This window comes from Psammomys obesus, unplaced genomic scaffold, assembly GCF_907164565.1.
Source record: "Psammomys obesus unplaced genomic scaffold, mPsaObe1.curated_primary_1811, whole genome shotgun sequence".
NCBI classification, from domain to species: Eukaryota; Metazoa; Chordata; class Mammalia; order Rodentia; family Muridae; genus Psammomys; species Psammomys obesus.
In genome coordinates this window covers 3,492,657-3,515,632 of record NW_026591597.1, presented here as the reverse complement: position 1 = coordinate 3,515,632, position 22,976 = coordinate 3,492,657, and the positions used below count along the sequence as shown (strand labels likewise).

The 22,976-nt window shown below is 37.1% G+C and overlaps 1 protein-coding gene across 1 annotated transcript in view; it reads left to right on the top strand.

Annotated features, from left to right (window-relative positions):
• The window catches only part of Gabrb2 (gamma-aminobutyric acid type A receptor subunit beta2), a 229,793-nt gene that overhangs the window by 115,943 nt on the left and 90,874 nt on the right, over positions 1–22,976 (top strand). The window contains exon 6 of the mRNA XM_055610701.1: positions 3,376–3,458. Within this exon, the coding sequence (XP_055466676.1) occupies positions 3,376–3,458 (83 nt within the window). The remainder of the gene's footprint in view (positions 1–3,375; positions 3,459–22,976) is intronic.

Genomic DNA, 22,976 nt, shown 5'->3' with positions numbered 1-22,976 from the left:
TCATTTATTATTATCATTATTATTTTGAGTTAGTTGCGTGTGTCAGGAACATGTCTTTTAAATACAAATGAGATTAAACATGCAATTCCTGAACTCCTTGGGCACTTGAGAAAGATTCAAGTTTATGATGTATAACTGTATGGAATAAGAATGTCATATTTATATGGTGTTACCACTATGTTTATACTTATGGTTCTGCCTTCCTGGTATTGGATGCATGTGGGTATTCTATTTCTACATTTCTTCATTTGGGTAAATAAGTGCTTTTATACCTTTAATTGAAATATGGTAAAATAAGTTGTCTTGATATTTGTTCATTGTAAGATTAATATAAAAGTTGCAGAGCAGTTTATAATTTATACATCCGTTCCTTTTATCATCCTATTGCCAACTTGATTGACAAGTGTTTCCGCTTGTCAGAAAGGGCCAGTAACTTGTAGCAGAGGCCACTAGTCCTTGCTGACATGACCAAAATTTAAAATGGATAGTTTTGGTCCCAGAGTTTTCACTTTGCTCCAATAAAAGACAAAAACTTTACAAAAACATACATATACATAATATTTATAGGATCTGAGTTATAATGTTAAAAATGAGCAAAATAAAACTAATAAACAATATGAATATTGTGAAGAAAACACCTACTTTTTGTTTGTTTGTTGTTTGGACACTGCCTTGTATAACCCTGTCTGGTCTCAAACGCACTACATGTTTAAACTTCTGATTCTTCAGCCACAGCCACTGTTATATATGGTGCTGGGCATTGAACCTGGGCCTTCATGCATGCCAGGAGAGCATTGTACTAAGAGAACTATCGCGCCGGTTATCCTTCCTTCTACTCTATTTTTAAAACATAAAGTAAACGCATTCCTTCTGAATATCACAAATAGATTTGTTTTTCTTGGTGTATACAACATAGTTCATGGGTGTTAATTGCTATGAATATGTATCAAGCAGAGGTATGAACTACAACCAGCAGTATCAATTACAAACTTCACCTCAATTACACAGCTGGCTTTCTGTACTCTTTCTCTCATTTTCTGAAATTATAGTTATGCCCCAGTAACATTTGTGTCTTTTGTATTAGTTTTATCAGACAAAGTAAGTAATTTCCCCAAGTTTCTGAGGAGAGGAATCCATTTAACCATTTTACATGCATTGATAATGTGATATGTCCATCATTTCCTAAATATCATTTCCTTTAACAATCTGTAGGCTAGTGTCAATTCACAATGTATCAATCTATAAATTCACACAAAATTCTAACAGGAAACAGTGGTCCAAGAAAAAAAATTCCATCCAATGTAACCAGAATAAATTGTAACTTAAAATGTGAATATTCATTTAAATATAATTCATAGAATTTAGTTATAACATAAATCTCATTGAAAGCTGAAACAGTCAAGTTGACTTTAGTGAAATTTACATCATGTAATTTAAATCAATTAAATTCCAGTTATTGTTAAAACTATAAAAGGAACATCTCTTACCTAAGACACATTACAATTTTCAGTTAAAAAAAGAAGTAATAAAATAATCTTCCAAATGCAAAGACTTATAATGAGCAAATCCAACTGTTTCCCTCATTATGAATTAATGTGTTTTCTCATTCAGCTGATATTTATTGAGTGCCTTTGCAGTGAATTGAACAGAGTGTATGCCCATAAGCAGCTTCAATTTTATTGAAAGAAATAGACTGTTCTGAGAAAACAATTAGCAGGCTAATTCCAGACTGAGGTAATTATTTGAAGGCAGTGAACAGAAAGCGAGATGGAGCTTGAGTTAAGAAAATCACCCTGGCTAGGTTGAACAGGAAGAGCTCCTCTGAAGAGGAAGGTTTTGAGTGACAGATGGGGGAGGGGGAGAAGGAAGATACATGCTGTAGGCAGAGAGAGAAGGTGAAGACTGAGCGACATTGTGAGAAGGCACAGTAGGCGATGATAGTGGAAAGGAAGAAGAAAAACAGACTGTGTGGAAAACAATAGGCCAAAGTCAGGGCTTTGGGTTCCCTTGGAAGAACAATTACATTTTATAAACAGAGGTGTGATGAAGTCAACCTTGTGTTTTTAGGTGGACGATGGAAGTAGGAACACAGGTGGAAAGGTTGTGAGGTCCAGCTCCTCCACTGACTTGTACATGAAGCATTGGAGACATGCTCATAGGAGGCAATGGGGTGGTAAAGAATTGAGGCAGTGACCCACAGGACTCACTGAATTAAAGAAGAAATCAACAAGAAACCTGCTCTGTGAAGCTGCTTTTTTTGTCCTATAAAAAGAAAACTAAAATTAAGAAACATAATTATGATTAACAAATTACACACTCCCAGTCTACACTGTGGCTTAGTTCTCAAGTTCACCTGAGTGTGTTCCCGGAGCTAGGATGTGTGCATTGTTAGTTTAGCTCCACACAAGATGATTTCAGTTTGGAACGTGTACTCTGGACTATTTCATCAAGGACAGAGCTCCATCTCATTTTTCCATTTCTTGCAGAGCTCAGAGCTTCTCACAACTGAGCAAACCTAGGCTGCTCGAGTCCAGGATTCATTTCCTTTCTTAGTTTCCTTCGACATATACTCATGTATAAAAAGCCTACTATGTGTTGCACACTTTGTTAGCTTCTGTACATAGAACTGAGGTTCATACCTGAGTCTCGGGCTATGAGTTGTTTCAAGATATTGCATTGAAGCATTTTAATCGTTTATAACTATCAGATGTGTGGCTCCTCAGGGATCATCAATACAAACATCAGTGTAAAACAATGATCAAGAAATTAAAGGCCAAAGGGACATATTGATTCCCCCCCAATACAAACTCAAAGAAGATGCTTTGAGTTGCCAAGAGGACATCAGATAACAGAATAGTCAGGCATAGAGGGAAGACTGATGGGTGCTGTATGTCAATCATAATGCTAACAAAACACAATGTGATTTAGTGAAGTGTGACAAATGATGAATCCACACTAAGACTGATAGAGGAGTAAATTTTAGATTCTTACGGAAAGATGGAATAAAACAAATGTGAAAATCCATCTATGGAATGTTTTGATACCGCCCCTAGTCAGCTGAGATGCAGCTAGAACCACCTCATGCCCCAAGGCATTCTGGAGAATGTGACTTAAAAAATTGCCTTAGAAACACATGTAGGCGATTTTGATTCAAGTAGTTAGTGACCTATTTGGGTACTTATATAGTCCAATCTCTTCAGAAGCCAGCAGAAGATCTGTAAAGGAAAATGGTTTTTGAAAGATGCATCACTCCCTGTTCTGGATGCTTATCCTAGGAAACAGGCTCAGAGGAGGCTTTTTTTTTTTCTTTGTTTTGTTTATCCCTTCTCACTTGGCTTTAAGCACTAACAACACATACTGCCATTTCTCTTCTAGGATTACAACCACGGCTGCCTGCATGATGGATCTAAGGCGGTACCCACTGGATGAACAAAACTGCACCTTGGAGATTGAAAGCTGTAAGTCTTTGAGGATGCAGTCCAGCTGGACTCCCAGTTTGCAGTTTGCCGCAGGCACAGACCTGCTAGGCAGGGTCATGCATAAATCAATAGTCCCGCCAAAGTCTCTAGAGCAGTGTTTGAAATTTGGTTCAAGCAGACACTGACAACCTCTCCCCTCTATAATGCTGCCACCTTCTTACATCTATCTCTAAATCCTGGGGAACATGTTTAGAAAAAATAGTCTGATTCGTCAAGAAAAATATCACTAATAACCTGGAAGAAAATCACAGGATGTTCAGACATTTTAAAGTATGAAGCTGGTGCAAAGTGGTAAGACAAACTTGAGAAAAATATGTGAAGGTGACAGCATGTCATAAAATATCCCAGTTGTCCCTGAAACTCCTACATGTTATCCCTTATAGTGGTCAAGTGAATGTGGAATGTTGTCATGAAGACTGATAACAAGATGAAGGTTGGATTGTGGACTTTGTTTTTGCTTTGAAACAGTATTTTCAGTGGAGAAAGCTTATGTTCTTGTGAAAGGCCAAAGGTCATAGAGTGAGCAAAAATGTTTTGTGTATATGTGTATGTGTGTGTGCATATAAGCTCCTGTGTCTGCCTCTCTCTTTCCATGTGTGTCTGTCTGTGTTTATGTCTGTGTATGTGTGTTTTTATTCTACTAATGCTACTGACCTGTTTTGTAATGTGTTTGCTTTTGCACCATGGATTTTATGATGATGAGTTAGTTATCTGCTATGCTGGGAGGCCTAAAATGTTGATTGCGTAACCTTTCTGCATTCCAGACATCACAAAGAGCTGGTTAAAGGGAAATAGAAAATTGAATCTGTTTTTCTCCACCAATGTGTTGGAACATTTTTGTGGTTTATCCCAGTCCATAGTTAGAAATAGACAATTCTAATTCAGTGTTCTGTACAGCAAGTAGCTGGACTATGAGGATGGTTTCTGCCTTTGAGAAAAATTTTATCTATGGCAAGCAGCCTGAGTCCAAATCACTGCTCTGAGCAGACATAGAGCATTTATGAAACTTTGTTCATATTTTTACTCATTTATAAAAGACAGCTTCTAGGGATAATTAAATTTACACACACTTATAAAGAAACTAATTGGATTGCTTATATTCTAACTCATCATTATTTCCAAATTAGTTCTTTGCATTATAAAACTAGTTAATTTAACTGTCTTATAGGATTTCAGTGATTAATTTTACATAGGTATCTTTGGGATAGTATTGCATGTTATATGTGCTTATCTTATGCTACTATATTTCTAAGGAAAAATTCTTAGGCAGTTTCAGATGCTCAGTGGAGGTTTTCTTGAAAAAAAAAGTTTGCTTGTGGTACCACTTATTTTTATTATGATTATATTTTTGAAGGTAAAATTTTATTGGGCTCATAAAGAATTGTAGTTATGCATGGATGGAGGACTTTTAGTGATCTTCATTCAAGTCTTCTGTTTTCTTCTCAAAAAAAAAAAAACAACCACTGGTTTCTTTTATCTTAAAGGAATGTAAGCAGATATAGAAAGCACTTAAGGGTTAAATTACAACTTGAAAATGGCTATTTTTTAATTACACAATCTATCATTTTAATTGGCACCCTTCATTTCTAGTTCTAGTTGCCCAATGAAATGAAGTACTTGGTAATATTTCTGTCTTTATAACCAGGGAAGCAGACTCAAAGAGCTAAAAATTGTATCTCTTCCAGTATCAGTTAACCCCTAAGAGGCAGAATAACTTGGCTGATGTGATCACACATCATTGATATATCTTAGTAAAGACATGATGCTGGCTTGAACAGATTACATCATCTCTTTTCTCAATGCTCCAATTTAAGTGGTCTGTTCTAAAGGGAATGGGTACTTAGATTTATCCAGTTAATCAACATTGTAGAAAATGAAATATGATACTGTATTATCAATGCATGTGATATGCAGGCTTTTTTTTTTTTTTTTACATTTTTGAGTGTATTTAAGTTCTACACCTTAAACAAGAAGTTTTTAGATGATGCCTGGTGAAAACCTTCTTAGCCATTTTTTCTTCTTTGGTAGCTCAGGGAATCATCAGACTCTTTCCTTCACTTTCTTTTTCTTTCTCCATCCCTATTTCCTTCCCTCTCTTCCTCATCACTCTTTTTTTCTTTGTCTCCTTTCTCTTCCTGTTTCTCAAATCACAATGGCCCGAATAGTATTGTTAAATCATGATTATCTATCAACATGTTTATAACCGCATATATTGGTCCAATAAAACTGGTATAACCTGTGCCTAAAAAAACATGGAGTAAGGAGCATGAGAAACAAATTCATCACTCATTCATTCAATAATTACTTCCTTCATTAAATGTCTATTGTACACTGATTATTTAATATGCATTATAATAAGCTTAGGGATATGAGGAAAAGAATAAATTAAACAATACTGGCAGGATAAAGTATTTAAATCTTTTTAAGTTAAAGAATTGATACTCAGAAGAAACCTTCAAATCCATCTTGAGAATTCTAAGTGGTCAATATGGACTACCTAGGTCATGACTATTGCAAGGTCAGAATCACATGTATAACACGTACATTTCAGTGATTCTAGAACAGAGGATGTGTGAATGGATGAGTCTCTGGGCAAAACTGACACAGTGATGGCGGCTGTTTTTGAATACAGGTAGATTAGTCATTGGAGCTTTTAGAATGAAATAAGGAAGTAGCAGCCGCTATTCTCCAAATTATTGTTTATTCATCTTACAATGTTATTACGTTTAGAGATACTGAGATAAACAAGGCAGCATTTCCTTGCTAATGATTTTCTAGGTAACAGCTCTTATCCTAGTAACATCACCATTGATATTATCAAAATTATCCTAGAATATTAGACTCAATTAAACATGCAACATTATATGAGAGAGATCTAGCAATCAGAACAACTGAAGCAAAGTGTAAACAAAGCATAAATCAATCAGCTTAAAGACCCAGTAGAAGAAACTAGTGTTGGATTCATGTAGACTCCTTTACTTCAAGGAAGGGGCATTGGGCCTGGAAGGGAGGGATGCAGCATTTGAATATTATAGTTGTTTTTCAGATAATAACTGCATAATTTCCTCTTAAGAAACTTCACTGTGTCTGACCTAGAGGGAAAAATAGACCAATGCTAACAGATGCCAGAACGCAATTTAGGTCAGAAAAGTTAAAGAGAAACTCTTGGCAATTACAGCTTGTGAAAATCAAATGGGTGGCGGTATTCTGCAAGATCATTTACTGGGCATGAGGAAATTATTTTGTTGGGAAAGTGATGAGATTAGATAGTTTCTAAGTAGCTGTGGGTTGAGGGTTACTTGGCACCAGCAAAAGCTGAAAGAACTTAATTAAGGGATGATAAGACAGCACTGGTTTATGTAAGGCTGCGGAGCCCATCTGCATATTCCTCTGGGAACAGGGCAGTTTAGGAAAAGATAAAAATCACATTCCTACTAAGTTTCAAGTGTGTATGTGTCTTTCTGGCTATCTACTGTTATTTAGCTACCTACCTATCTTTCTTTCCTCAAATTATCCTCATGGGAATACATGTTACAGTTGTATTTGTGAAGACTAGACTACAACACTATTAAGACCCTCTGTAAATGCACACTTAAAACTAATCTTAGTTTCTTCGATTAAGGGACATCTAGGTTGTTTCAGGCTATTATGAATAAAGCTGCTATGAACATGGTTGAGTAACCGTCTTTGCTGTATGGTGGAGCATCTTTCAGGTATATGCCCAGGAGTGGTATAGCTGTGTCTTGAGGTATAGATATTCCCAGTTTTTCTGAAAAACGTGCCAGGTATATTTCCAAAGTAGTTGTGCAAGTTTGTACTCCCACCAGCAATAGAGGAGTGTTCCCCTTTCCCTACATCCTCTCCACCATATGTTGTCCCTTGAGTTTTTGATCTTAGCCATTCTGAAAGGTGTAAGATGGAATCTCAGAGTTGTTTTGATTAACATTTCCCTGATGACTAAGGACAATGAGCATGTCTTTAAGTGCTTCTCCAACATTCAAGATTCCTCCATTGAGAATCTCTGTTTAGTTTAATATCCCATTTTTAATTGAATTATTTGGTTATTTGGCATTTAATTTCTTGAATTCTTTATATATTCTGGATTTTAGCCCTCTGTCAGATATAGGATTGGTGAAGATCTTTTCCCAATATATAGACTTCTGTTCATTCTATTGAGAGTATCCTTTGCTTTACAGAACCTTTTCAGTTTCAAGCGGTCCCATTTTATGTTGAGGTCTTTGATCCACTTAGACTTTACTTTTGTGCAGGGTGATAAATATGGATCTATTTGCATTTTTCTACATGTAGACATCCAGTTATACCAGCACCATTTGTTGAAGATACTGTTTTTCTTTCATTATATAGTTTTGGCTCTTTTCACAAAAATTAGGTGTGCGTAGGTGTTTGGGATTACTTCTGGGTCCTTAATTTGTTTCTATTGATCAACCAGTATATTTCTATGCTGGTACCATGTAGTTTTTATTACTATTGCTCTGTAATATAGCTTGAGGTCAGGTATGGATATATCTTCAGAAGTTCTATTATTGTATAGATTCTATTATTGTATATTGTATAGGATTGTTTTAGCTATTCTGGGTTTTTGTTTGTTTGTTTGTTAATTTTTCCATATGAATATTAATTGAGTATTACTCTGCCATTAAAAAAGAAAATCATGAAATTTGCAGGCAAATGGATGGAAATAGAAAAGACCATCCTGAGTGAGGTAACACAGACCCAGAAAGAAGGACATGGTATGTACACACTTATATGTGGACTTTAGTCATATAGCACAGGATAGACAGACTACAATGCACTGACCCCAAGAAAGGACCCAAGGAAAGACTCACAAATCTCACTCAGAAGGGAAAATAGAATAGACAGTGGTAGTGGTAAAAGAGTAAGAACAAGGTAGAAGAAAGAACACAGAGAGACAAAAGGGTGGAGATCAGACCTAGGGAGAATAGAAGCAGAAGGACAGAAGGCCTGCAGAGAAAGGAGAAATGGTGGTTCAGGGCATCTCTGTGACAGGCTGCAGACCTAAATCAGAATAAACCTTGGAGAGAATATGAGAGGAACTCTAGCTAAGACTCCTAGTAGCAGGGGCCATGGATACTGAAGAGGATGCCCTTTATCTAGATAAGATTCATAGTAGATGGAGATAACCAACCCACCCACAAAAATCTCAATTCAAAACTTGTCCTACCTACAATACCTGCAGGGACAAAGATAGAACAGACAGAGAATGGTCTGAGGGAATGTCCAACCAGTGGCAGGCCTAACCATAAGACCCACCTCATAGAAAAAAAGCCAACCCCTATCAGTATTAATGATACTCTGCTCTGCTTATAGAGAGGAGCCTACCAGAGTTGTCCTTTTAGAGGCTCCACCCAGTGACAGTTTGAAACAGACACTGAGACTCACAGAAAAGCATTGGGTTAAGCATAAGGAGTCTACTGGAAAAGAAGGGGAAGGATAAATGGACCTAGAGGTGACAAAAGCTCCACAAGAAGATTATCAGAGCCAATCAACAAGAGCCCAGAGGGGCCTGTGGAGTCTGAAACAGCAGCCAAGGACAAGGCATTGTCTGGACCTAGGTCCTCTACTTCTAAGTAACTGATGGGCAGATTGGGCTTCATGTTGGCCTGCTAGTTAGGGGAGGGGGAGATATCTCCAACATGAACTATGTTGCCCACTTTATGATTACTTCCCATTGCTGAGACTTCCCTACAAGGCCACAGGGGAGGAAGAGGAATTCAGTCCTCATGTGAATAGATGATCTGGGGTGTCTGGGTGGGGGGGCTCCCCTATTCTGAGGAATAGGAAAGAGGGAATGCAGGAGGGAGGGGGGACTGAGAGGAGAGAACGTCCTATGACTGATATGTAAACTGAATTATTTATTTAAAAAAACATAAAAAAATAACCTTAGCATTTTTGAGTCTGTTTCTCCTTATAAGGCTCACTAGAAAAGAATGTATTTGTTACTATTTATATCTGTACTGCACAGGGAGAGCTGGAGAAGCATTAAGTAATAAAGTTACCCAGAATTTCAAATGACCCTTGAATTATTTTCAATTAAAAAAATATTCCTCTGCAATTCTAATGAAGCCTACTTAAAATTATTTACCAAAGAAGAAGCCAAGAGCATTGCAAATGATCACTGAGTCATTGACTAATATTCAGCTGGCATTGGCTCTTAGGTTTGATAGCTTCTAGCATTTTATCCAGGCTTACAGAAGGCAAGTTTGTATCTCCCCACCCTTGCTATGGTTGATATATTGTTTGACTATGATCAAGGCAAATAGTTATCAATCTCCAATGTCAAGTCCTATAGGGGTAGTTAGAAATTAAGGGAGGGAGGTATTATTTCTTTTTTTTTTAAATTTTTTATTAATTACACTTTATTCATTTTGTATCCCCCCATAAGCCCCTCCCTCCTCCCCTCCCGATCCCACCCTCCCTCCCCTTTCTGCATGCATGCCACTCCCCAAGTCCACTGATAGGGGAGGTTCTCCTCTTCTTTCTGATCTTAGTCTATCAGTTCTCATCAAAAGTGGCTACATTGTCTTCTACTGTGGCCTGGTAAGGCTGCTCCCCCCTCAGGGGGAGGTGATCAACGAGCAGGCCAATCAGATTATGTCAGAGGCAGTCCCTCTTCCCATTACTATGTAACCCACTTGGACACTGAACTGCCATGGGCTACACCTGTGCAGGGGTTCCAGGTCATCTCCACGAATAGTCCTTGGTTGGAGTATGAGTCTCTGGGAAGTTCCCTGTGTTCAAATTATCTTGTTCTGTTGCTCTCCTTGTGGAGTTCCCGTCCCCTCCAGCTCTTACTATTTCCCACTTCTTACATAAAATTCCATTCACTCTGCCCATCAGTTGGCCATCAGGCTCAGCATCTGCTTTGACAGTCTATACTGCATAGGCTTTCAGAGGCCCTCTGTGGCAGGTTTCAAGGTTGTTTCCTGTTTTCTTCTGGCTTTTAGAGGCCCTCTGTAGCAGGTTCCGAGGTTGTTTCCTAGTTTCTTTTTCTTCTGATGTCCATCCTCTTTGCCTTTCAGGATGGGGATTGAACATTTTAGTTAGGGTCCTCTCTTTTGCTTATTTCTGACTTTGATGTCTAGACTTGGATTCCTCTGCAGCTAGTTCTTCCATCACTTGAAAGCACTGTTTTGGATGTGAAGAGATATATTAATTAATCTGGGCCTTGAACCCTTTCACTCAACACTTTCACCCTTTCTTCCCAGCTTAAAAAAAAAAAAAAACAAAAAACTTATTTTTCTTCACCTTTAATTAATCACCTCTTTATATAGTCTCTATTTTCTCTGCCTGGAATTTCCACTGAATAAATATGGGGGCCTCCTAAGTTTGTCTACCATGGATTAGAATAAAAGTTTATCCACTTTTTTTCTTCCACATTACTACTATTTATCTAAAAGAAATGGCTTCTAGTGAACTTTTTCCATTGGAAGCCATCCATTTAATTTCTAAAATCTCTAGCTTTGATTTCTTACTTGCCACCCTCACCAGTATCCTGTGGAATGTCTTTTTACTTAACCAGTCATCTACTACAGAAGTTATTTCTGTCCTAAATAAAATATGATATATGACCAGGTCTTATTAAACACAATAATTTCATGTCATACATATATTTGTGTACATATATTTATGAGTGTATTATAGAATCACGCTGTCCAATATGATATATAAAGTTTTATTTATATTTATCAAAATAAAATAATAGAGCTTAAACTCTTTGGTTATACTATGTTTCTGTTCATATAATTAGTCACTGTGTAGCTGGGGGCTGCCATATTGGACAGGGCAACAGATAAAATATTTCTGTTATCATAGAGAAGTCTATTGAAATCCATAGGGTGGATTCTTATAAGTTTAACATCCTCTCCAGAGGGGACAGGAGCTCCACAGGGAGACCAACAAAGCCAAAATATTTGGGCCCAGGGATACTGTGGACACTGATACACCAAACAAGGACCATGCATGGAGATAACCTGGAGCCCCTACTCAGATGTAGCCCATAGGCAGCTCAGTCTCCAAGTGGGTATCCTAGTAAGGGGAACAGGAACTATCTCTGACATGAACTGTTTTTGATCACTTTTCCCTGGAGGTGTGGCCTTGCCAGGCCACAGAGGAAGAGGATCCAGGCAGTCCAGATGAGACTTGATAAACTAGGGTCAAATGTCAAGGGAGGAGGACTCCACATTTCAGTGGACTAGGGGAGGGAGATAAGGGGAAAAAGGAGGGAGGAGGAGACTGGGAAGAGCTGGGGAAGTGGACTACAATCAGGATATAAAGTTAAATAAATTGTAAAAAATAAAAACAATTTTAAAATTTTAACATCATCTTAAAAAATAAAATTTAAAGTATTTTGATTCTTTTTCATAGGGTCTATACATTCTTCCAGTCTGAAGATTTTACAATATTACTTCTTCACACTGTGTTTTGCATGGATGATGGCATTTAATGACTCAGGTTACATGGCCAACACTTTCTCAATATAAAAACGTATGGTTGCAGGAAGAAAGACTGTAAGTACAAAGGGAAATTAAAATTCTTATACCCACTATAATGCTGACCAGATGTAGAGCAGTACAGGGGATCTTTTGGATAAGGTGTCAGAACCTGTCAAATTTTTATACTCTTAAATATTATCACTTGTTATATTTACCAGCACATAGAGAAGAATAATACACTTCCACATTCTTTATACTATCATCTTCGGGTGTCTCTATTTTTTAAAAACCACTAAGATGGAAAGGAACCTGAAGCATGATAAAAATTCAAATTATTATTGTTATATTTGTAAAGGAAAACACTATCTTTAGTCCTAATTGGGAAAACCTAAATAAAGTATAACTCTGCGTTATCAAATTAGTCCTTTCCCCTCTCAAAAGTGGAAACCTTACTCATTCAGTTCATTCTCCTCAAATAGATGCATTTGCTTTTTTGATGTGGTGTGCAAAGGTAGAGGTTTATGGCTCTTCTAGTGCAGCAGAATAACTGTCTGCCCACAGGGCACACCCTAGTTAGGAATGTGAGTTTTCTTCTGGCAACAGCCAAGACAGACGTTCATGTTAATCAGAGATGCTTTTTGGCATCCAGACTTCAAGAGACTGGAAAAGAATTATTTAGTGATAGACTTAATACCTTATTAGATTTTATCCTGTAACATCTCCCCTCAAACATGAACATGTTGAATCCATTGGCTTCCAACTTCCAGCTGTATGAACCCTCTTAGCCAGAGGCTCCCAGACTGTGCCTCTTCAGACTGTGTCTGGTCAACACAGCTGCTCCTGTTAGGAAAGGAAAGAATGGTAAGACTACAGATTCCAAATTGTAGCATCATCTTTAAGGACAAAGTGAGATTGAATCTGACACTGCTAAGAAATCAGCAGTGAGCATCTCTACCTTTCAGAATCTGAGCCCCTCCCCCACTCCTTTTATTCTACTACTAAGTTGACTCCTGCTCTGAGTCTGTCCAGTACTCTAAAAATGCAGTGTAGGCCCTTAGTGCTCAAGCTTCATGGGGTGAGGGGAAAGCAAACCCACTTGTTTAGCTCTTTTTAGGCTGCAGAATTGTGTCAATGCTGTCATCCTGTGGATAGTGTCTTTTCCTGCCTGTCCTTCAGTTGATATTCCATCTGAATTTGGGGAAACTGCCACAGCTGTGGGCTGCTTATCTCTTAGGGTAAAATTGGAGAGCACTTGAGAAGAAAGACTTGAGCCTCAGAACCTAGAGTCCTGAACACATCCACAGACCTTCTCTGCAGCACTTCCAGACAATGTATTTTGTTTTCATTTGACAGTTGCAGCCTGCTGAACTGTGACACATCTGAACTTTGAATCACTGCATTACCTCCTGAAGATTTGTCCCTTTTCATGGGCCTTAAATAATGGTGGTTAATTTTTGAAAATCAAATCTCTCTCTTCATGATAGCTTCCAAGTCTACTCCCTATACCTGTGCCCATCACTGTGACAGTCAACCCAGTGGTTTTTATTTAATTATAGCACGATTGTTTTCACCAGAAGCATTAAGAATCACCACATATCAAGTGGTGCTTTGTGCATGGTGCCATGCTGTCTAGACACAGACTTGACCACTTGACTTTACCTAATCTCCTGTGGCAGCTACTGATATCATCTGTACATGTGAGCCTATAAGCCATTAGGGAAGTTGAGCAGTGTGTGTGTGTGTGTGTGTGTGTGTGTGTGTGTGTGTGTAGATAGATAGATGGATAGATAGATAGATAGATAGATAGATAGATAGATAGATAGATAGACAGTTGCATAGATAGATAGAGCCACATAGGCCAGCAAGTGACTGATTGCTTAACGTTTAGTTGTAGCAAAAAAAAAAAAAAAAAAAAAATGTTTACTAGGTTTTAAGCAGAAGAGATTAATTGGACTTACAGAATTCTTGAGAGGATTGGATAGAAACAGAAACTAGGTTGAGCTTTCTGATACAGCTCCCAGAATTGCAGCCCAGCCTTCTGTTGCCAAAGCAGCAGCTGCTCATGGGATAGTGTGACCATCTGATGAGTACAGGGGCTGCTCCTCAGCCCCTGGACCAGAACAACCCTGCTTGTTATGTAAGCTATGCTAATACCCCAGGATCTCTACACTGTACTTCTCTCTAGACTCAGTCCATCCCTGAATTCAGTTGCTTGTCTTAGCCAGCACATCTGATTGACAAATCTCACATCTCATTTGAAACTGTAGAGCAGAGTTAGCTGGAAAATGCAGTTCTCAGTGAGTCAACTGCCAGCATCAAGCAGTTTCTAAGCTGAGATGGTCCAGGTGGTCTGCTGTTAGACTTCATACTTTTAAGCAATTGTATTTCTTATAAGCTTCCTTATTTATATCTCTAACACAAATAACACACTCTACTTTGTACATAAGCATTTATTCATAATAATTGTACCTTTCCTAAATTCTATCTACCGATTTGTGTTCTTTTAGAAGACGGTAGATACTTTCATCTTTTTCTTTATAAATGAATAATCTCATTTTATGATGTAGAATTTACCTCCCATAAGTGAACCTTGAAAAGCCAGACATTCACTATCTGCCTGCCTTACAGCTAGAAGGTGGGTGCAGGACCAAACACCACCAGTCATATACCTTTGACTTGTAGCTACATGCCATAAGAACCAACACCCAGTGTGTGGAGGACAGCAGTGACAGTGTGCGTGTTCATGGCTATGCTCAGATCTTACCCTATTGGTGGTAGTGCAAATGATACATTTGGACATTGGTTCTGATCCTGTAGCTTATGTTATTGGTCACCTGTCATGTGTTACTGTTCACTTTTGGTTTAATAAATGCTTTTCTATTTAATTTAGTTCAAAGGAGTTCCTATTATTTGCAACTAAAGACAGCTGGGCTTTTATTAAAGGGAAGGATTTTTGTCCTGTATCATCTTTCATTACCCATAGTGCTTTGTGGATGACCATCAGCAAATTTATCTATTTTGTTTATTTATTTCCCTAAAACTTACTGAATCAAGAGACCTTTTCAAAACAAGTTGCAAAGTAATAGAATTAAAAACAGTGTCATATATATGTCTTTCTATGGGACTATCCTGATCACAATATATTTGATCAGTGATTTTGTGTCACTCTAATAAAAATATTCTACGCTTAATGTGAATTTTCTTGTGAGCATACACATAACTGAACGACATCTACGAGTATATATAATTTACTGGGCATTTGTTAGATACTAAAAGCTTGTATTCGTTGCCTCATGTTAACATGAGGCATGAGAGAATAATTTAGAAAAGGTCATAGCACCAATGAGGTGTGGTGGTATGATGCAATCCCAGAAAGTCTCTTCACACATATCCTGCTGTCAGGAAGTGTAGCTCTAAGCCACATCTGCAATAGGAATTTCTCCAGCCCCTCAGTCCCTGTTCTTATTTGTCACTATTATTTTCCTGGTATCAGTACAGCCAGGGAGCTCTTACACTGTTGCTAGTCAGCGATTCTCTATTTTTTTTTCTTATGATTAGGAAATAAAAGACTTTTTTCTTACCAAAATAAAGGCACTCTACTAAATTAATTGATTTCAAAAGCCCCTTGTAAAAATCACGTTTAAAGAGAAATATTTATTGTAGTTGTAAATTCTTAGTCTATTTGTTTACATGTACAATAAAATACTACTTGACTATATACTTAATCAAATTTACTGCCAAATAGTAAAAGTGATGAACAGAATTAGGAAACATACATCAGGGATGAAATGCCTTGATGGAATGATGATGTGTGTTTTCAATTACAATTGTATTATAATAACAAATAAACAAAAGAGAGCGTATAAACTGCTACAATACGCAGGAAAGCTGTAATATAAATATATCTTTCAGTTCTGCTCGGCTTTGAACTTAAGTAAAGATCATGATACACTAAATACATATGCTTCTTTTCTCTTCCTTCTCTTTCCAGTCTTCTTCCTCTTTCTTCTCCCTCTCCCCCTCTTCTTGCTCTATTCCTTGAGACAAAATCTCACTTTATATCTCAGGCTTGTCTGGAGCTCAGGCTCACCTCAAACTCACGACCATCTCCTGCTTCAATGTTAGGTATGGGTATTATAGGCATACTATCCTTCAGTGGCCTCAATGTTTTGGATCATGAAGGCACATTAACAACAACAAAAAACTCGTAAATTTAGCAAAAGCATCCTTTTAATTTAACCTATAGAAAGTAGCAGTTTCCACCTGGAATGCTTCTCTCTGCTGAGTATTTTGAGTAAGTCTCTCCTTGGGTCATCTCACAGTCTTGTGGGAGCCTCCTGAGCCTGGACCATATCACCTTATTGTAAAGATGAGAAACCAGAGGTTAAAGAAGTTAACCAGACAAAATGTTGAAACTGGATTTAACTTCATTCCCAGAGTGCAGCAAATTTTAAAATATTTCCCCTATTTTATTTAGATATAAAAGGCAAACCAAAATTAAATATCCATACTGTATAAAATAAGAGGTTTGGATATATGTGTGATTATACTCCAAGATCTTTGTCCCTCTGATTAGTCTTCTTGTAAATAACCCATGATTTGAGACCTGATTTAATATCTCAGAGGACCTGATTTAATATCACTTTAAAAGCTATTGAATGAGATATTCTACTGTTTTTCTGGTAAGATTTTTGTATTAGGAAGGGCCTTAGACTGTAGCCTTCTCTGCTTTGGGTGGATTTGTTAGGATTTGGTGTTGTAACAATGATAACCTTGCAGGCTTTAACAAGGCTCTGGCCCTGGGTCTTCTGAAAAAGGTTTCAGTAAGCCTCTTTCTATTTCCTTTCTTGAATGTATGATAAAATTCATATGTAAAATGATCTGAGCCAAAAGTTTGCTCTTTAGAAAAATTTTGGTAACCTTAGAGTTGAATAGCTATGAGTGTTTAATAGCTTCGGTTCTCTTTTTCTTGCATAATTATGAGGAAGTTACATATTTCAATAAACTTTTCTTTTTCTTTAAGAATCAAATTTGCATAAAGTTTCTTGTATTTTCTTGTCATACTACCCATGCTTATGGGGTCTGTGCTAGTAGTTACTTTTAATTCTTTGATATTGGTGATCTGTATGTTTGTTTGTTTGTTTGTTTGTTTGATAAATAGCTGGGCATTTGTTATTCCCTTTAGTATTATAAAAGACCCTCTTTGGCCCTGGTCATTTTCTCTGTTTCATATTTTTCTCATAGGTTTAAGCCCTTTGAATATGTCTTTTTATATACCATTTGTATTTTTTTCATCTTCATCTTTTCCTAGATTTTTTTTTTTTTTTTTTTTTGTAATAGGTGGAACCTTGGGCTACTGATTGAATCTTCAAATATACAACATTTAGAATTCAAGGTTTTTTTTTTTTCTTAAGCCCTAATTTATATAAATATTATTTTGTTTATATATTCTCAAAATATTATTATTATTATTTCTTGTTGTTGGCCATCTAATGCTAGACATAAGACTTGCCTTTAATTGTGGTTTATTTTTTAATTAAATTTTTATTTTTACATTAATTACATTTTATTCGGTTTGCATCCCAGCTGTAGCCCCCTTTCTCATTCCCTCCCAATCCCACCCTCCCTCCCTTATCTCCTCCCTGCCCTTCTCCAAGTCCACCGATAGGGAAGGTCCACCTCCCTTTCCATCTGACCCTAGCCTATCAGGTCTCATCAGGACTGGCTGCCACGTCCTCCTCTGTGTCCTGGCAAGGCTGCTCCTCCCTCAGGGGTGTTGGTCAAAGAGCCAGCCACTGAATTAATGTCAAAGACAGTCCCTCTTCTCCTTACTAGGGAACCCACTTGGATATTGAGCTGCCATGGGCTTTTTTATGAGCACTTTTCTGAACCTCTCTAGTATATCTTTTAATTTCATTTTTATATCGTGATTTATTTGACATTATGTTGCTTTACTTATATCAATAGGAATTTTAATGTATGTAATATTATGATGAACTTCTAATTCAATTGTGCTCTTATCAGACAACATGTTCTTACATCTATTATCCTTTAAATCTTATGGAGGCATCATCACCTTTGGTGTATGTATCATACACACATCATGCATCATATTATGTATAACATTAAAAGTGAGAATTAGATAATTAATGACATAGTCTTACTAATCATAGCCACTATGAAAATGCAGAGATAGATAGATAACAAGGTCCAAGTCAGAACTATGGACTATGACTAGACATGAATTACCTTCTTCATACAATGGAGGACTTAGACCAAGTAGTCAACTAGCTTTTGTCTGCTTTACAATACTCTCATAATTATTATTAATTCAGATACAATTTCCCTAGGAAATTGAGACAAGAAGGGTGATAATGCTGTTACACAGGCTTTTGGTTAGGATCCCAGAGAAACATTTTTACATCCAGATAAGAGAAAGAAGTAAGCTGTGGGCCTAGATCTGTCTGATAAGCCCTGACAGGTTCACCTTGTATGTGCCCTGGGCTAGAACACAGGGCTCCATGCTTAGCAGAGTTTCCACACTCACTTGAAATTTTTGTCTTCAGTACTAGAGATCAAAGCCATTGACCTGTGCATATGAGGCAAGTGTTTATTTTCATTCTTAGACTATTCTAAAATTATTTCTATGTCTCATTTATGTATTTATTTAGTATTTCTTTTAATGAAAATAGTTTATATTCTTACATAATATATCCTAATTATGGTTTCCTCTCCCTCTACTTCTTCCACCCCTCCCCCACTTTCCTCCCATGCAGAGCCACTCCCTTTCTGGTCTTTTTTATCAGAAAAAAAACAAAACAAAACAAAACAAAACTCAGGCTTCTAAGAGGTAATATTAAATATATAACAAAATAAAATGTAATGGGACAAAACAAAAACTATCATGTTTAATTTGGGCAGGAAAGACCAATAGAAGAAAAAGAGCTCAAGAGAAAAAACAAGAATCAGAGACCCACTTGTTCTCACACTCAGGAAGCCCATAAAGACACTATAATGGAAGCCATAATATATCCACAGAGGACCTGGTGTGCAGGCCCATGCATGCTGCTTCAGGCCCTGCTGGTTCATAGGAGCTTTGCTCATTCATGGTGATTTGCAGGGCCTTATTTTCTTTGTGTTCTCTATCCACTCTGGCACTCAGAATCTTTCCACCTACTCTTCTGTCAGTTCCGAGTTCTGATGGGAGAGAGACATCCCTTTGAAGGATGAGTCTTCTAAGGTTAATAATTTATAACGTGGCACCCCACACTTCAGTATTGTAGCCCGCAGAAGCCACTCCTGTTCCTCAACTTCCTGTAGTAATTGTAATGTGCTACCCCAAAAAGAGAAGTTAGGTCTGAAGAGTTAGGACTGCAAGATGCCTTCTACTATGCGAGACAATCTGACCCATTCCTGTCTCAGAGAAAACTGAGAATCAATTCATCAAGTTTTGAGAGTCCAATCACCTTTGTGTCTTGCCTTTTATACTCCAAAGGCAAAGGATATCAGATCCCATATTGCTGATATCTGCTGCCATGTTCTCTGCATCAGAACCTGTTTACTTTTCAATTACAGAAAAGATGAGATTTTTTTTTTTTTACTTAGATCTTGCACACACAAAGAAAGAGCAAGCAACCATCTCTAATGCACCAACCTGCTATCTCTCTGGCATGCTTCCCAGTGCTAACCTTACATATTCATTGCTGTTCATGATGTTTTCTAATTCTTATGAGAATTCAGAATTCATATTTGAAATTGAACAAAATCTGATGCTACCCTGTGAAAGTAATTCACATTCAGCTTATTCTTACCTGAACTTACACCCCCAGCAGACCATCCAAGTAATTATAAAAAGTAAATGAATGCCGTTTTGTAGAACATATTTTATAACACCCCTTTAAATATCAGAGACTTAAAAAAATATGGTTCTTGTTAAAACGGCCCATGAGTCTAACAAAAAGGAAGATGGGCTGCTTGGGCATAGTCTGCCATTTTAAAACAGATGCTCCTGTTTGACAAAGTTAGTTGAAGCAAACCTGTCAAATGCCAAAATGTAGAGTATTAAAATTTCAATGAAATGTCAGAAGAATTGGGGAAACCAGTGAATTTAAGAAAATCTGTCATGGAGATGGCATTACATGTTTCTTTATGCCTGAGTCTGGGTGGCATATGGAAGTTTAAAAATATAACCTAATGATGTGCCTTTATGGGTATAGGTTTATGTAACCTAATTGCCGTACTAGTGTCACTCTCGGTTAATTTGTTAGGCTAATGAAATATGTGTTCCTTTGAACTTAGCTGGGGTACTCTCTGTCCAACATTGCTGACAGTTTGTGAACCATGCATTTTCCATTATTGACTCTTACTTGAAGCCTAGAAATATGTTTGTGGCTAGAAATAAGTATAACAGTTTGAGGCACTTTCATAACGTGTAGCAGTGAGAACCAAGTTCGCTTTCAGACACTGCTGAAAGCCATAAGGTAAAGGAGGAGCAGAATTAGCAAGGGCTGAGAGTAAGGTCGCGAAAACAAGTATCGAAGGACTGGTCGCCTATTAGAAGTCTCAATTTTTGAATTTAAACATTTGGAATGTGTTTTTAAAAAAAACAATATTAGTTTTGCAAAATGTTGTGAAATGACTGTATTGTTTTCTGACATGCTCTTCAATCAGCTTTCCTTAGGTCATCATGTTGTATGGCCATGCCACATAAGTAACTAACAGGTTTTTTTTTTTTTTTTTTTTTTTTAAAGTCCCATCAGCTAAGTTAGTCTTTGTTTTTCGCCAGCTTTTCTATGAATATAATTTTCCTATTTGTGGGGCCAATCCAGTCTCTTGCATTTAATTACAGTCATTCTGATTGCTCATACTGATTCATGAGTTTAACACTTTAGAAGACTAATTGCTGCTCCAGGACTACAGATATCCCTCATCTTAATTTGACTGCATTTTTTCATTTCCCCACAAAACTAGCTTACTAAAATGTATGATATATTTCTTTAAGAAGACACATAAAATCCAGCAGAATGGAAACAAGGGCAGCAGAGTAGGAGACCTGTGCTCACTTATTGACATTAAACTGTGTAAAGCTCATTAGAAGCTCTTTGAATCAGCCATTATTTTTTTCTTTTTAAAACTTATTTATTTATTTATTTATTTATTTATTTATTTATTTATTTATTTATTTATTTATTTATTACAGTTTATTCACTTTGTATCCCCCCTGTACCTCCCTCCCTTGTCCCCTCCCAATCCCACTTTTCCTTCCTCTTCTCCTCCTGTGCCTCTCTCCCCAAGTCCACTGATAGGGGAGGTCCTCCTCTCATTCCATCTGACCCTAGCCTATCAGGTCTCATCAGGACTGGTTGAATTGTCTTCCTCTGTGGCCTGATATGGCTGCTCCTGCCCTCCCCACCCGGCATTCAGGGGGAGGTGATCAAAGGGTCAGCCACTGAGTTCATGTCAGAGACAGTCCCAAATTAGACATTATTTTAAACAAGGCTATAAGATTGATCATTTGCAAATTTATTTCACATTTTGTTGAAAAGAAAACTACTAGGTACTCTGATTTAGATATATTACCTATTTTCACTGCCAAATGACTGTATGAAATATGAACTGCTATCATTACATTACTGTTGAGGAAACTCCAGCTCAAGTACAGTCTCTCAGAAGGTTCCCAGTTTCCCAGTTCTCACCAGTGAGTGAGCAGCATGCTTATGCCAATAATTGCCCAGTTCCTAAGCTAGTGCCAATAATTCACTGAAAAATAAAGGTTATTCCTCTGTGGCTGATTCTTCTTTCTTTGAGAGAAACCCATGGACCATATTATTATAAAGATACATCATAGTTTTTGAGCTATAATAGATGTTTATGTAAATGAAAGCATTCAGTACACAACATAGTTTTCACTACTGTTCTAAATAAATACTCTATTCTTTAATCCCATCTTCTCTTTTTTATGTTTCTAATCCCTCCTCTTTTTGGAACTCCTCTTTCTCCTCTTTCTTTTCCTTCTTTGCCTCTTCTTTTCTTCTTCTCTATCTAACACACAATGATGTATGTACACATTCCATCCTGTTTTTATGCATATGCAAATGCAATGATAAATTCAAGGACTATGCTTATAAAATACATCTTACTTAATTATTGAAACTTCTTGGGCTTCAACACTAAAGTGCTATTCGTCAGAGTCTAAAGTTTTTATTACCACACTGTTAACTGTACAATGGAGAAGGCCTTGGTAAGTATATTTAGGAAGTTTAATTACGCACAGTTCTTACATGTTGAATAACCTAAGATCAGTTTTGGTGCATCTACTAATATGGACCATCTGGGTGATTGCAACTCATTAAAATTATAATTCCTGTTAGCTTAAAATCCAACTTGGATGCTTCAATTTCTGGAAAGGCCCTCAGTGTTTGTTGTTATAAATCCACTGAATTGAGAGATGCATATTCTCTAGTTCAGCTCTCCAAATTTACGGATAAGGAAGCAGTACTTTCCAGATCATCAGTCTGAGCTTCTGTATCATACATTATTTTCTCATTCATATCCTGTGCTTCTGAAACAATGCAGCAACGCTACTTAGTAAAATAAAGCTTCCAGTTAGTCTTCTTTTCCACATATATATTATCTAAGCTTTGTACGTAATTTTATTTACATGTTTCTCCAGAGATGAAGTGGGGTCGTTATATTTCAGAATATAGCAATTAATCATCAATTGGAGTGTGATGATGCCATACGCTAGCCCAGAGGATGAAGGTTTGACAATATAGTAAATTCTAGGGTGTTTTATTGGCTATAAAAATCTTCCTTAAAGAGCCTAAAACATCTGCTGTACAGAGAAATTTGAATAGCATATGAATTACTAAATTCACATTAACCAATACATCTCCTGTTATCTGTCTTCTAGGGGCAAAATTAATCAAGGATGCTGTATATCATAAGACAATTTTTATGCTCATAAAATGTATTTGCATAATGAAAAGCCAGCATCCTGACTAAATTATACCTTTCAGCTTGA